General features: G+C 39.3%; 1 protein-coding gene across 2 annotated transcripts in view; it reads right to left on the minus strand.

Moving 5' to 3' along the window:
* dopey1 (dopey family member 1) overlaps window positions 1-14,348 on the minus strand; it is a 32,016-nt gene extending 17,668 nt beyond the window's left edge. The window contains exons 1-14 of one of the 2 annotated variants that reach the window (XM_022753353.1): window positions 14,285-14,348; window positions 11,929-12,124; window positions 9,953-10,134; window positions 9,679-9,849; window positions 8,001-8,190; window positions 7,434-7,532; window positions 7,083-7,182; window positions 5,927-6,009; window positions 4,903-5,017; window positions 4,652-4,772; window positions 3,982-4,101; window positions 3,469-3,586; window positions 2,443-2,472; window positions 1,106-1,372 (exon numbers count right to left, since the gene is read on the minus strand). In XM_022753353.1, the coding sequence (XP_022609074.1) occupies window positions 1,106-1,372; window positions 2,443-2,472; window positions 3,469-3,586; window positions 3,982-4,101; window positions 4,652-4,772; window positions 4,903-5,017; window positions 5,927-6,009; window positions 7,083-7,182; window positions 7,434-7,532; window positions 8,001-8,190; window positions 9,679-9,849; window positions 9,953-10,134; window positions 11,929-12,066 (1,734 nt within the window). In that variant the 5' untranslated portion in view covers window positions 12,067-12,124; window positions 14,285-14,348. Of the gene's footprint in view, window positions 1-1,105; window positions 1,373-2,442; window positions 2,473-3,468; window positions 3,587-3,981; window positions 4,102-4,651; window positions 4,773-4,902; window positions 5,018-5,926; window positions 6,037-7,082; window positions 7,183-7,433; window positions 7,533-8,000; window positions 8,191-9,678; window positions 9,850-9,952; window positions 10,135-11,928; window positions 12,125-14,284 lie in introns of both variants that reach the window. The other variant, XM_022753352.1, reaches the window with a different exon arrangement.
* Between the last annotated feature and the right edge of the window lie 178 nt (window positions 14,349-14,526).

Below are 14,526 nucleotides of genomic sequence, written 5' to 3' on the forward strand. Positions count from 1 at the left end.
GAGGAAGTGGGTCAAGTAGGTCAAACTGGGATTTGCTCTGACTGAGCCAGCAACAGGGTTGTTTTTAATCAAAAGACTTTTAAAGGATCATTTAACCAACAACAACATTTTAGATAAGCTCCGGTTATCAAGCAAACCATAACACAGAGACCGCAATACTGAAAGTTGTACATGACCTGAGAATTATTGTGCATTTTAGCAACGTGGCTGTCCTTATTTTAGACCTAAGTGCCGTATTCAATACAGAAGACCACAAAATTGTGATTGACAGACAGAGAAATGGGTGGGTCTCTCTGGCCGGGTTTTAGCCTGGTTTCAGTCTTATTTAACTGATAGATAGTGTTTTGTCAGCCTGGGTGTTAACTTATCAGAAACACATAAAAACCCATAAACCCATAAATGGCATTTCTCAAGGAAGCATTCTCAGCGCAGTTTTGTTTGCATTATATATGCTCCCATGTGGAAACATTATTAATCATCACAATGTCAACTACTATTTGTATGCTGATGATCCAGTATTGTAGATCTCTTTTTCTCCAAATGACCCCAGTGCACTGCATGCTCTCGCTGATATTAATACATGGATGGGTAAAAGGCTTTTAACATTAAGTGAGGAAAAAACAAAATACTTTTAATGGGACCAAAAGCTGGGAGAGAAAATCTACACTCTTTGCTTAGAAATCTTAGCAAACAAATTAAAACACAAATCACAAATTTGTGTGATTTTAGACTCAGAGGTTGATTTTAACATTTTTAACAAGGTCATTAAAACATCCTTTTTTCATTTTGGAAATATTGCCAACTCAGAAAGATGATCATTCATGCCTAGATTACAAGCTATTTAGAATATTGCAATTCTCTTTTTACTGGATTACCTAAAAAGTCTGCAAGAACAGCTTGTTCAAAATGCTGCAGCCAGAGTCTTAAAACAAAGAAAATGGATCACATTAACCCACTGCTTAAGACCTTTCGGAATAGATTGTACTTGTTTTACTTGTTTATAAAGTTTTAAAGCTTGTTTAAAGTACTTCAGCACTTTCCAGTTAATTTTTTTTCTGTAGGAAAAGAGCATTGTCATTTCATGAGAATTTTATATTTTGCTCACCTGTTTGTCCTCCTTGTCTCTGCTTTTCTCCCTTGTTGAGTTTGATGAGTTGCCAGTGGAGTTAGAATGGCCCTGAGCCTGAGAACCCGAGGGCAGGGCCAGAGGGGACACTAGCGGTGGTTGCACTTTGCTGAGGATCTTGGAGCAGAGACGAAGGCAGTGGGTGAGCTCCCCGAGACCCAGGGCCTGCAAGTGGCAGGTCAGAGCTGCCACCATGCGCAACAGCAGCTGAGGAAGATGCTCTGTCTGGATCTCTATGTATGTCTCCTGGAAAATTTTTGAAGAAAAAAAAGTGGAAGTGAGGAAGTGAAGGTACAATTCTGGAAGGAGGTGAACTTAATATAATGTAATTACAGCTGGCAACTTAATTAGGGTTCCGCTGGACTGTTGAACTCTTCATAATGATTGATGTATTACAGTTTGCTTGATTAAATGTTAACAAATACACATTAAACTATAGAATCATCATCTTATCTCTTCTCCCTCTGGTTTTAATCTGAGACTACATTCTCAGTACAAAATATTATCTGCTACTGTCATTTTCAATCTAAAACATGGTAATATTCAAAAAGCCTAAGGAAGTTAGGGTATAAAATTTTCTGCTGTTAGACACTATGTGAGACATTTTATCCAAAGACATTGCTCCCATCCTCTGTGTTGTTTTTGTATGTTGGCTGTTTATTTAATAATCTTTTATGATGAAAGAAAGGATCTACACAATACAATTCTAGTATTTATTGATGCTTTTATCATTTAATATATTAGGCTTATGGACCTAAATGTAGTGAGCCTACTTTTCTCCATATGTGATTTTTATAGCCTTCTTGCACCTTAGCATTCTGTCATGAGTGTGGTGATGTTCTCATGAGTTTTTTTTTAATGTTGAAACTAGTATTTTTACTCAACAAGTAAAACATATTTTTATGAAACAAACAAGAATGAAAAAATAACATCCGAATGATAAAATAAAAGCATTAAATCATGGAGTAAATTAAAATACTCATATTTCTTCCAAATATGTGAGCACTGCAATAGCAATAACTGCATGCATGCTTAACAGAAAGCACATACACACTGGGCAGAGATTTCATTTTCACAAGATCCACACCAAACAGCCGGGATAAGTTTTCACCACATGTAATGACTGTTATAATTCCACTTCTCCCTTTGGGATAATGTTCATTTCTGGCATTAAAATATGACAATAAGTCACTCATGAAATGAGCAAAGGAGGAGCAAAGATGACCTGAGGGATGTTGGCAGGACGTTGCAGAAATGTTATCGTAGCCTCAGTGAAGCAGGATGAGGTGAAAAAGCAGGAAAGAGCAGTACTTTACCTGGCAGATTACCCTCATGCTTCTAGTAGGCTTCAAGGAGAAAGAGCAGATAGTTTGAACAGACAGGAGCAAGCAGAGCACAGGCCACAACACTTTCTTTGCAGAAACACACACACACTTTCCCACTCTCGCTCACAATCTCACATAACACAAGGTTGACTCTCTCTCTCTCTCCATCAAACACACACACACTCTCACACACACACACACACACACACACACACACACACACACACACACACACACACACACACACACACACACATTTAAACAGGGTAATAAAAGACTGCGATTTCCAAACTATTCAGATTGGAAATATCGTATAGACAAACATATTTCTAGAGGATGCAAACAAGATTTTGACAGGGAAACTAAACACACAGGATTTTTGAACCTGTGTAGGGATTGCACACACTGTATATACACACAGACACAAAACAGATGGGAGGCACACACACACCCTAATGGTGGCCATTACATCCCAAAACTGGACCCAGAAATGGAGCTGGATGACAACATGAAGGCCAAATTGCAAATGGTCATGAAAGTTAATTGTAGGGAAGATACTGGATTTAAGAAGGAAGTGTGTGAGCCGAGAGGGAGTGAGAGATAAAGAATGAGATGACAATGTTGGAGAAAAGGGACTGTAAAAGAGGGAAGAGAAAGAATGTGGTGAAAGGGTACAAAAACCAGAAATCAGAATTTTTTGATAAAACCAAAATCTGTATAAAGGAGGTGGAAACAAAAGGTGAAAATAGAGAATGAACAATGACGAAGACAGAAAGGGATAGAAATGATGAATTGAGCAATAAAGCAGTGCTGAAAAGACAGAGGTACACAGAGAATTAAAAGAGTGAAAAAAAACAACGTAAAAGTATGAAAGAGAAATAGAAGGAGCAAAAGAAATACATATAACAGTTTAATAGTGAAAGAAAATCCTAATAGAGTGAAGAAAGCAAGAAAGCAAGAAAGAAAGAAAGAAAGAAAAAAAGCAAGAAAGAAAGAAAGAAAGAAAGAAATTCTCACCAAGGAAACAATATCCAGTAGGAAATCAACCAGCTGACAGAACTCCACCAATGACAGCTCAGGAGGATTTAAGCTCCCAGGATGCCTCTGTGCACGTGTGTTGCTGTTCAACGTCCTCCTGCAACAGAGGCATATTTTTGATTATTATGAGTAAAGTACGATGGTTAGAAATTACCTTCTGTGTTTACATTTTACAAATGATGCTAATGTTTTGCTCCACTTTGTCTGATGTTAAAATTAGAGTTCTGGTGCGGGTGTAATTATATGGGGAAAAGTGTCTGGAAACCCGTTTGGCCCCTGGTACCAGCTGATCATTGTTTCAACACCATAGCGTTGAGAAGCCAACCAGCAGCATCCCTTTATCTCTTTATGATGAGGTAATCCCCAGCAGGATAATGAACAGCTCCAAAAACATGATAGCAGTTTAGTTTTATCATAATTTTGCCCTCTGATATTTAGACCTGAAGGTGTATCCTTCACTGTATATGTACACATTCATTTACACCTACAAACCTGCAGCACTCCTCAAACCAGCGAGCGATGTAGTCCCACATGTAGTATGGCTCAAATGAGTTGAACAGGAGATTGGCTGTTTTAATAAGTTCAGCTGTCTTCTTGTTCTCTCGTAGTTTGCTAAGAAAGAAAACAAAATTTGAGTCTTAAGAATATGTAACTATTAATTAGTTATATGCAAGATTCAAGCTTCAGAAATCAGAAATTGTATGGATGAATAGATTAACAAAAATGATTCTGTTATAATTCTAATAATGAATGTTTTTTTGCATTTTACAAGGAAATGCAAAAAAAATCAAAATGCAAAAAATTTGACTCCCCATTACTCCATATTTTATGATTCAAAATTTTGACATTAAAACACTCATCCGTCATTATTTGGTTTGGTTTGGTTTTTTCAAATGGTATATATTTTCATATTTATATGTCGCAATTTACTTATTTCTCAGTAACTTTTTTCATTATTTTGTAATGCTGTTATTTTATATTCATGTATTACTAATTTATGTAATGTTTGAGAATACGTGCTTTAACACATCCCACCTGTTCTATTTACCGATATTTCTCTTTGATGATACAACTACCAACTACCATATTATAGGATTTATTTCATTTTTATCATTGCCAATGCCTGAAGGGCTAAGATGAGCAAGTGGTGGACTGGACAGACCTGCTGAGGTGTGTATGGTCTTTGCTGAATGGACTCTGGTTTTGGAGGTCCAACTCTGTTCGGCACTGTGTGTGTAGAGTCCGAAACACTTCAATCAAAACATCCTCTAGGATTGCTGGACCTGGACAGAGACACATACAGACATTAGCAATGATATACAGTGGGTGATTACAATCTGCATATGCAATATGTGTCATAATTTACATATTTATAACAGAAATTAGACTGTTGGTGTCTACATATTGACATACCAAGCTCTGGTTTGTCCAGCAGACTGATGAGAATGCGAAATGGCTTGAGGTCATGCATGAGGATGCTCTCCTCTTCCCCACCTCGGGCCTTGCCCTGCAAGATTCCTATCATTGCCTGAAAACACATGTGCATGCATGCACACACGCACACACACGCACACACACAGACACACACACAGACACACACACACACAGACACACACACACACAGACACACACACAGACACACACAGACACACACAGACACACACAGACACACACACACACACACCTGCTATAGTAGAGATCAAAAAATATCTGTAAACTCCAGAGCCACTTTTCACACAGCTGAGGGCACATTTATTTTCTTTTGATTTTTGTTTATTTTGCTTCCTATAATATTTGGCAGAATCAATCTCATATTTGCATTGAGCCCCCTTTCATTTTTTTTGTGTGTGTGTTTCACACTTCATCTGCCACATAATGAGATGACGCCTGGAACAGACGGTCTCTGTAGTACCAACCCTCTCCCAATGGAGGGAGCTCCAATAACTGTCTCAGAGCAGATGGCAGAGGAGCAAACAAAAAACAAAACAAAAAAAAAAAAGTACTTTCAAAAACAAAACTTCCCCTCCCTGTTGCTTTCTGTGCTCCCTGTTCCAAACCCTGGAGTATCAAAGCGTATCACATGCCAGGAGGGCTGGAGTTGTTTTGAGTATGATAGGACATATTACACAAGTGTGTCTGTGAGTGTGTAAAAGTCTGTGGGAGACCTAAGAGCTGCCTTCAAAGGATAAACTGTTGGGAATAGGAGAAGAGAGCAGGACATATATGCAAACCCCAGAGAAGATGTGTGAGGTCTGGGAAGAGAAGGATGAAAGGGGATGGATAATTTATGTGGCAGACAAAAGGAGGCCAGATCTGCCAAATTTAGGGCGATCCCCCACCAACACATACACTTCCCAACCCCACACATATACATGTCTAAGCTCTAGAGGTGTCAGATTTTTGTTGACCTGTATTTGCAATGAGCCTGAAACCTCACCTGGACCAGCATGTCCTTCGAGAAGGTGTTGAAGTAGTGGCAAGCGTACTCCTCTGGGTTGCTCTGTCGAGTGCTGCGGGGGCCTATCATCACCCCATTGTTATCAAAGCCTTCGAAAAACAAAGATGTACAGTTATAATTGCGTAAACACTCATAACATGTACATCCAGAACATTCAAGCACAACGCAAGAAAGTACACAAAGCACTTATCCAGAGTGAAATGGGTATTTAATGTTACTGAGATAAACTATCGGTATCTTGGAGTTGAAGACGAATCCTCTTCTTTTTTCTTATTTGTAAACTCCTAATGGCTGTTGCCAGCATAACTCACATGCTTCTATAGTGCTTCACACTACAGAGGTATAACAAGTTTCAGATAAAGTAATATATTCATTGGGAAAACTCTAGCTGGCCTAGAATCTGGCATTAATCACTTACAATTGGCATTAGATTCACACTGTACTGTGTATCTAACCTTCACTCCACGTGTAACTTGTGTCTTATTGTTTTTAGTGATCTAAGATTTTGAGATATTCTAATGCTGGAATCATTGCAAGTTGCTTTGCATAAGAGTTTAAGCTTGATACATTCAGTGTCCATCCCTAGCCATGCATACACTTACCAGCATGATCATCCACAGTGAGTTGCAAGCAAGAGAAAATAAAGTAAGACAGCACCCACAGCATATACTGGCCTAATGTATGTTCCACAGAAAAAAAGAGAACAGCTGCAAAGCATCCATATACCTAATACATACCTAATGTGTATGAAAAAGGCAAAACAGAACAATTTGTTTGTAAAGGTTTGTATGTCACAGTTCCTATGGTCCATGTAAAATGTTATCAACGCTGGTATACATAAGTCAGAGGGGTTTCATGAATGATTAATATTCATGCTTTTTCCTACTGGATTTAAGCTAAAGTGGTGAACAGCTAAGTTTCTACAACAGGTTCATAAATGAATGGGGAAAACTGTGGAATGGGTTATATTCTTGTAAACTAACCAATTCCTGTTACTCTTACACTTCCCCAGATGCAATTTCTTTCATACTCTCCTGTCTCTAACACAGCAATATTCTAAAAATAACGTGATGAGTGAGAACCCTGATACTGTATATCTGAGTGTCAGGATTGTGTCTGTGTGTGTATTTCGCACCCAGCAGCCAGGCATAGAGTCTGCGGTTGAGGGACATGTCTCTTCTCAAAACCACATGCAAAGCTGCTGACAGGATCCGGATCATGTCAGGGCGAGTCGCCTGAACACAACACAACACAACAAAACAGACCAGAACAGTTGTGAGTGACGCTATCCATTTCACACATATACATACACAGTCAAGCCGGCAGATTATGGGTACTAGCAGACTGTCTATTGTTTGGGAAATAAATATCAATCCTAACTGTAAGACAGACAGACACACACACACACACACACATCATTATCAATCTTCGCTTATGTTAAACAGGCCAGTAATTTTAGCCAGACCTCACACACAGCTTTCCTTACCTGGCTCATGTGAAAGGGGAAGCAGAAGAGGATCAGGTCCAGGGTGCTCCTCTGCACTAACACACTGGAGTCCTGGACTGAGGTACTGACCGCCTCCACCTGGCGAGAACAGAAAAGCACTATTACGAAAACTGTCTACAAAATACACAACATTATACAACATTACACTGATCAGCCTTTCAGGCCGACACAATGACTCAAGATAAACCTGCGTTGTTGGTTCTTCTTTACTCATACTAATGTTCATAAGATTTCTTTCATCGTATACTTTTTACGGGCTGAGTGCGCAGACACCACCACAAACATCTATGATCTATTTTGTTTTGCAGTCAAACTGCACCTGTTTCTTTGTCCATGTAAATTAACAATTTAATATTAATTCATATTAATTCATCCACATTAATAGAAAATACCTTAATAAACCAAATCACCCTAAAAATCAGAAATAATAAATTGACATTTTGCAAGAAAGTGGTGCAGTATATTTTGTCCCGCTCAATGGGACTGTCATGTTCGCAAATCCCTTTTTGACAACAGCATATTGCTATGTGGCAGTTCGTCATGTACCATGAGCTCGATGTCACTGCCTATGACATAGAGCTGGTCCTCCATGGAGAGCTTGCGATTAAGGTGCAGCAGAACAAAGGACACCCCAGGCAAACGCACAGCAGGGCTGGTTAGGATGCTGCCCCACAAGGCACTGTAGAAGGCCGACTGCTCCACTGCTGCAGCCACCTTCTCCAACAGGGTGTTGGTTCTACGGTAAACACAACGAGGACACAGTGAATATGCTTATCAAGTGCACACCAGCATTTAGCTCCTACTGCCCTGTGACCGGCAAGTGATGCAGTCCACACAGTAAAGCTGGCACTAAGAAGTGAAAATACTTGTTTAAAGAAGTAATACACTGTTTCATAACAGATGGCAGATTGATCAACAGTGTGTTTCTGCTATTGTCCAGGTGGAGGCAGTTACTCATAAAATGACTTGTGCACAACCACACAATCTTTTATAGAATTTCTTCCTGGATATGCTGTGGTATTGTGGGTTTAGAGAATCATATTTAATGTATTTGCTGAATTGTAGCAGTAGTTGCATTAGTGGTAGAATTAATGCCCTCGGTCTACATGTTGTTTCTAAGGTTTTTCTCAGTCAGTCAGCAAAAAATTTTATTTAAATCAAACATTGTCATGATTTATGATTCATTGCTTAATCCTTGAGCTTTCCCTGAACAGAGCACTCACTGCTGTCTATGAGAACATTTGAATCTCACTGTGAGCTCACTGTGAGCTTCAATTTGCAATTCCAGTAACTGAGTAGGATTTCTTGCCAATATCTGTTCCCAATACTCAAATAAGGTGAATCCAAAATCTCAATTTGAACAGATGGGACACAACTGTAATACACACATTACACACATGGCATATGACAAATAGATAACAGTCAGACATTTTGATGTCAAACCATTAAAGCACAGGTGCAATTAATAACCTTAATGAAATCTGGCATTGCTCTCTGAGACACATGATCAAATGTCATTGTTAATGTTATTAGTAACACCTATGCTTTTCCTCGTCAGAATCAGGATCAGATTTATTAACCAAGCAAGTAAGAACAAGCAATGTACAAATTACATAAAAGACATACAATATACAGAAAGTGCAAGTTTGTGTGATAGAGCAAACAACAATAATGTGCATCACATACAGGAATGAAAATGTGATGTATGTATTTGTACAATACAGTATTTGTAGATGTGAAGCAGGGTGTAACAACTGTTTGATCTGCTGCAGTCCCTCTTTAGGCCAATTATGCCACCACAGCACCCTCTAGGGCATGAGATTATAACTGTGTCAACACTAAAGAGATGGCTAGTTTACAATACTTTGTAATATCTGAGATATTATTCACAACTAGATGAACAATTAATCTTGTGAAAAAATAAAATGAATAAATCAAATGGTCCTTAGTTAGTTATTTTACCCAAGTGCTAGACTACAGATGTTTTTAAGAGAGGAGAGACTGAGTTTGACAAGTGCAGACAGAGACAGAAGACTTCAGGCTATCTGCACTTTGAAATATTAATCTTGCAGTGACGCATATATCTCATGTATCATTCATACAATCTGCAATCAACTCTTTTCCACATAATGCTATAAAACGCCCTTTCCTAATGGCCTGTTCTAATGCATGCATGTGCACATTTTCCATGTGTTGTTTTTCTTTCTATTTCTGCTCCTCTTACCTGTCGTAGTACTCGGAGCCCTCCTCCAGACCAGGCAGTACACCAGTCAGTAGACCCTGTAGGCCTGGTTTCAGAGTCTTACCCAGGGGCAGGTAGTAGGTCTCATAGAGCCCCAGCAGCACAGGCTTCACAGACATGGCGGCATTGGAGAGTAAAGGGAAGAGCCCAGAGCTGCAGGGATGAGGAAGATATGGCTCATGTTTAAGATCTGATACTCAGAAAGCTTTGTGTCTAGATAATTTATTGGCCCCTGTACATGGTAACACAGTATTACCTGTAAAGAAACAGGTCTTTGGCTAGTCTCTTGGGGCCAATGATCTTGAAGATGATCTCATATGTCTCCAAGGCCTTGCGGTGGACCCCGCTGGGCAGTGCAGGGTGGAGGCATTGGGCCAGCCGTTTGCCTATCGTCAGCTTCTTGGGAACCACTTGATATTTTGCATTGTTCTGCAAAACCTGAGACAGGATGTAAAAACTAGTCAACAGGAGCCACGAAGATAGACAGTGTGACAACAAAGATGTTTATCTGTGCAATTCACACAGGAGCACTAAAGATGTAAACAGTTTTCAGGGGTTTTGATGACTCCAATCACAATATGTGGACTTATCACTCATTAATTACACGGGATCCATATGATTTCATGACAAAATTACATTTTTGTTACTTAAAAGTTATGCAAATAATGTGTATAGGGTATCAAATGGCAATAACAATTGTATGTATTAAATCAGTGACGGTCGGCTGCTACACTGACTAATACCTGTGAAACCAATGCCATTAAAGGACCAGTGTGTATGATTTAGGGGGATCTATTAGCAAAAATGGAATATAATATACATAATTATGTTTTCATCAGTGTATAATCAGCTAAATATAAGAATCATTGTGTTTTCGTTAGCTTAGAATGAGCCCTTTGTATCTACATAGGAAGCAGGTTCTCTTCCATAGAGCTCATCATGTTGCACCAACACATTTCTACAGTAGCTTAGAACGGACAAACCAAACACAGGCTCTAGAAAGGATCTTTTGCATTTTAACATTACCTGAAGGCCACTGTAAGTTCTTCTTCACGCTTGGAAAGGGTGAGGTATTCAGTTAGTTGCAATTTGAAACTTTGCAGTTCAGTGCCACTAAATCCTACACACTGGTCCTTTAAAATAACTTGGATGAACATATTTAGCTGGTAGGATAATAAATGAGTGGAGAAACATAGCGAAAGCAGATGCTTCCACGCAGGTGCACTGCATAGTAGAATTAAACAATTGCATGTATTAAGTGTGGAGCAGGCCCAGTTGATTCTGATTTTGTACCATGATAGCAAAAGAAAAAGATCTAATTGACTTTGAAAGACGGTTCATAGTTGGATCACAGATGGTAGGAGCTTAAGTCATAATGTCTGCTCAACTGGTTAGTGCTTCAATAGGAACAGTGACTGAAGTGACGTGATGACATCTGCATTTCATCTACAGGAAAGACATCATTAAATAGGGTTGGAAATTGGTGTGGACAGCGCACATTTGATGACCATGATGCTCGTGCATTAGTGAGATACGTAAGGAAAAACAGACGGGTAACTCTTCCTCAGGTGACTGAGAATGTCAATGCAGGACGTGATCAGACTGTGTCAGCAAGAACAGTCCTTCGATAATAAAGTAGGGTTACAGTACCTCAACCACTCATTACAAAGATAATCATCTGAGGGGTTTATGCTCTGCAAAACATTTGAGAGTTCAGTGGTGCAAAAAACACAGTCACTGGTCTACAGAGATCTGGAAAAAAGTGACATGGTCAGATGAGTCATCTTCATCATATTCTGGACAAGTGGGTGAGTGCATGTGTGGCGTACACCCAGAGAATGGTACAGGCCTGAATACTTGGCTCCTACAGTGAGGGGATCTGGTGGCTCTGTTATGTTGTGGGGGCCATTTTGCTGGCATGGTTTGGGTCAATACATCAATACAAGGTTGTTCTGAGTTTCTATCCTGATAGGAGGGGTCTCTTTCAGGATGACACTGCGACACAACCGCAGGGCATAAGGTGTCACTGAATGGTTTGATGATGGTGAATGGTGTTCATCCCTCCCGTGGCGGCACATGGTGGCCCAACACCTTACTAAGACACTTTATGTTGTTTTTTCCTTTAATTTGTCACCCATCTTTATATGTATGTCGTATGTACATGTCTTTGCCTCCTCTACTACATGTAATCTAGTGCAGTGTAAACCAAGCTATGGCCTGTCTGATCCTTACCTTGTTGAGTTTGCCCAGTGCAGAGATGAGATCTGCCCACTCACTGGAGTACTCAAAGTTCTTGAGGGCTTTGTCCACTGCTGCCACATAGTTCCTGTACTTCGAGTCACTGAGCAGCTCCACTTCCTCTGCATTCATTCTCCTGGGTGGTTATTGTGCTAATGTAAAACACCAGGCACAGATATATACATCACACCTACAACAAAGACATCAAGACAAATAAGAAGAGAGGAAAATGAGACCAAGAAGATTAAAAATACACAGAGATCATAATTCAAAGTTAAGTCATTTCATGAAACAAAAAGCCAGAGCCTATCAATAAGCAGTATGTGTTCCAATATCTGCCAGGGTGCAGCTGGAGTCATTTTAATGGACTGAGTCATATAAATCAGCAGGAGCAAAGTCTGACATGAACAGCCATTACTATCTTTGTTTTATGTGTTTGGGAATGACGCTTGACGACGGACATGCTGAATCATGTAATGACCTCCCAAAAAAGTTTTGGAGAAGAAGAGGAGTAATCGAATTTCACACAATACTGCTGCTGTCACTCCTACACTGCAACCTTGCAGGAAAACATTTATTTTAAAGGAATGTGGTTCCAGACAACAGATTTCTGCGGATGGTGAACAGGAGAGGAATGAGTCTGTTTAGGATTTCACATTACAAGGCAGTCCTAACAGCCTCACCATGAAATGGGCTCTTGCTGGCATGCAGTGATGTTGTTAAGTCCATGAGGCTGACAGGCAGCTATGTCAGCTTTGCTCCCTGGTCTACGCAGTATCATCCAGGCTGAGAAGCTACCATTTAAAACATAAACACTGTTTGGTTAACTATATTACAGACTTTTAAAAGGTAGGCTAATCTACTAACACACCCAATACCTCATGCCTTTTGACATTTAATGAGTCAGTTCTAAGAATAGCACTGAGCAAACCTAATAATGTTTATCACTGATTACCATTGATCATGATTTTAATCAAACAATACTGCCAAACAAACCCTGGTTCCAGCTTCTCAAACATAAGGATTTCATGCTTTGTTTGTCATACATGACAATAAACTAAATATAGATTTGGGTGTTGGACTTGGTCAAATTAAACAAGCAATCTGGATACATCCCCTGGAGTTCACTGTAAAGAGTATCAACTACAATACTTGGTATATGATTTTCATAGCTAGTCAGATTTATACTAATTATACTATAATTTTTCATACTAATTATGCCACAATTAATACTCTTTTAATACATCAACTAATGGAGAGAGAGCGATAGATAGATAGATAGATAGATAGATAGATAGATAGATAGATAGATAGATAGATAGATAGATTTCGATACAGCTGTAATGAGCTAATATGGGCAAATATATATGGGCCTGGGTTATTTGTTATTTGTCTATCTTTAACACTCATATTGAAATCTTCTGGTTGGAATGATATTGATTATTCTCAGTCTTCTCCCTTAGTGTCAACTCTGGAACAACCAAGTGGTAACCAATTTTGACACAAATCATAGTTGTGTCATTGCTTTCTTAAGCTCAAAAATAGTGCCATTGGAGGAAGAGATATTAAGCCAATTAAATATTACAATATTATGTGGTCTCTAGATTATGTGAGTGTCAAATTTATGGGGGGCTCAAACAGATTTAGACAAGGTAAGTGACATTTTTGATGCGAGCTTTACCCATCAAGCAAGGTACCAGACTTTTCATGGTAGACATTTTGCAGGAACATTACCGGTGGCTCAGCACCAGCTAACAGGACCCCACATCAGTAAGCTATTACTAATTAAAGTTATTACTCACACCTGTGCTTTTATAGCTGTGACTTGTCAAAATATCGGCTGTAAAAGAGGTCTTAGCAGATAGAGAGATAAATGAATGGAGTTAGACATATTTTTCTAATGTTTAAGAGGCAGCCAAGACACTTACACTTTGACTGAGGCAGTGGTGTAGTTGAAAATTCTGAGAAATGTAAGGTTGTGTGTAAGAGAGTAGCTTGTAAACAGACTTGAGCAAAACTATTTGTGTCAACAATATAGTAACGGTGGAGCAGGTACACACACCTGTCGTCCAGACAGCAGCCGTTGTGTGCATATGTTGACACTGCGGTGGAAACTAACGCTATATATCACAAAAACAATCATATACAAGCACAATTGGCTGAGGAATATCGGGGAAATATGAATATACGGCGTTAATGCCATTACAGTTTGAGTGGGAGAGAGCTAACTGTTACAGTACCGCTAAAGCTAACAGCTACCTTGTCCCTAGCTAGGTTAGGTGATTTTAGCTAACATTAACGAACATAACACTTTGTAACGTTACAAATTCAAGCTGATAGAAAAGCTTACCGTTATAGGATACAGGTCAGCAACTGTCATTCATTCATGTGCCCGGCCGGACGAGTAAAATCGGCTGACAACGTCAATAATATGACTAGCGAGCTTGCTAACGTTGATAGCAGGTTGTTAAAATGATGGAGATGCAGGGCCCGGCTCTGATGTCACCCGTTAATACAAGTCAGGTCCCTTGACAAGAAGGCTTTGGAAGCAGACAATAGGTAATTATATTCTACATAGTCTTGTGTCTCAAA

This window comes from Seriola dumerili, unplaced genomic scaffold (assembly GCF_002260705.1).
Source record: "Seriola dumerili isolate Sdu_G_001 unplaced genomic scaffold, Sdu_1.0 BDQW01000191.1, whole genome shotgun sequence".
NCBI classification, from domain to species: Eukaryota; Metazoa; Chordata; class Actinopteri; order Carangiformes; family Carangidae; genus Seriola; species Seriola dumerili.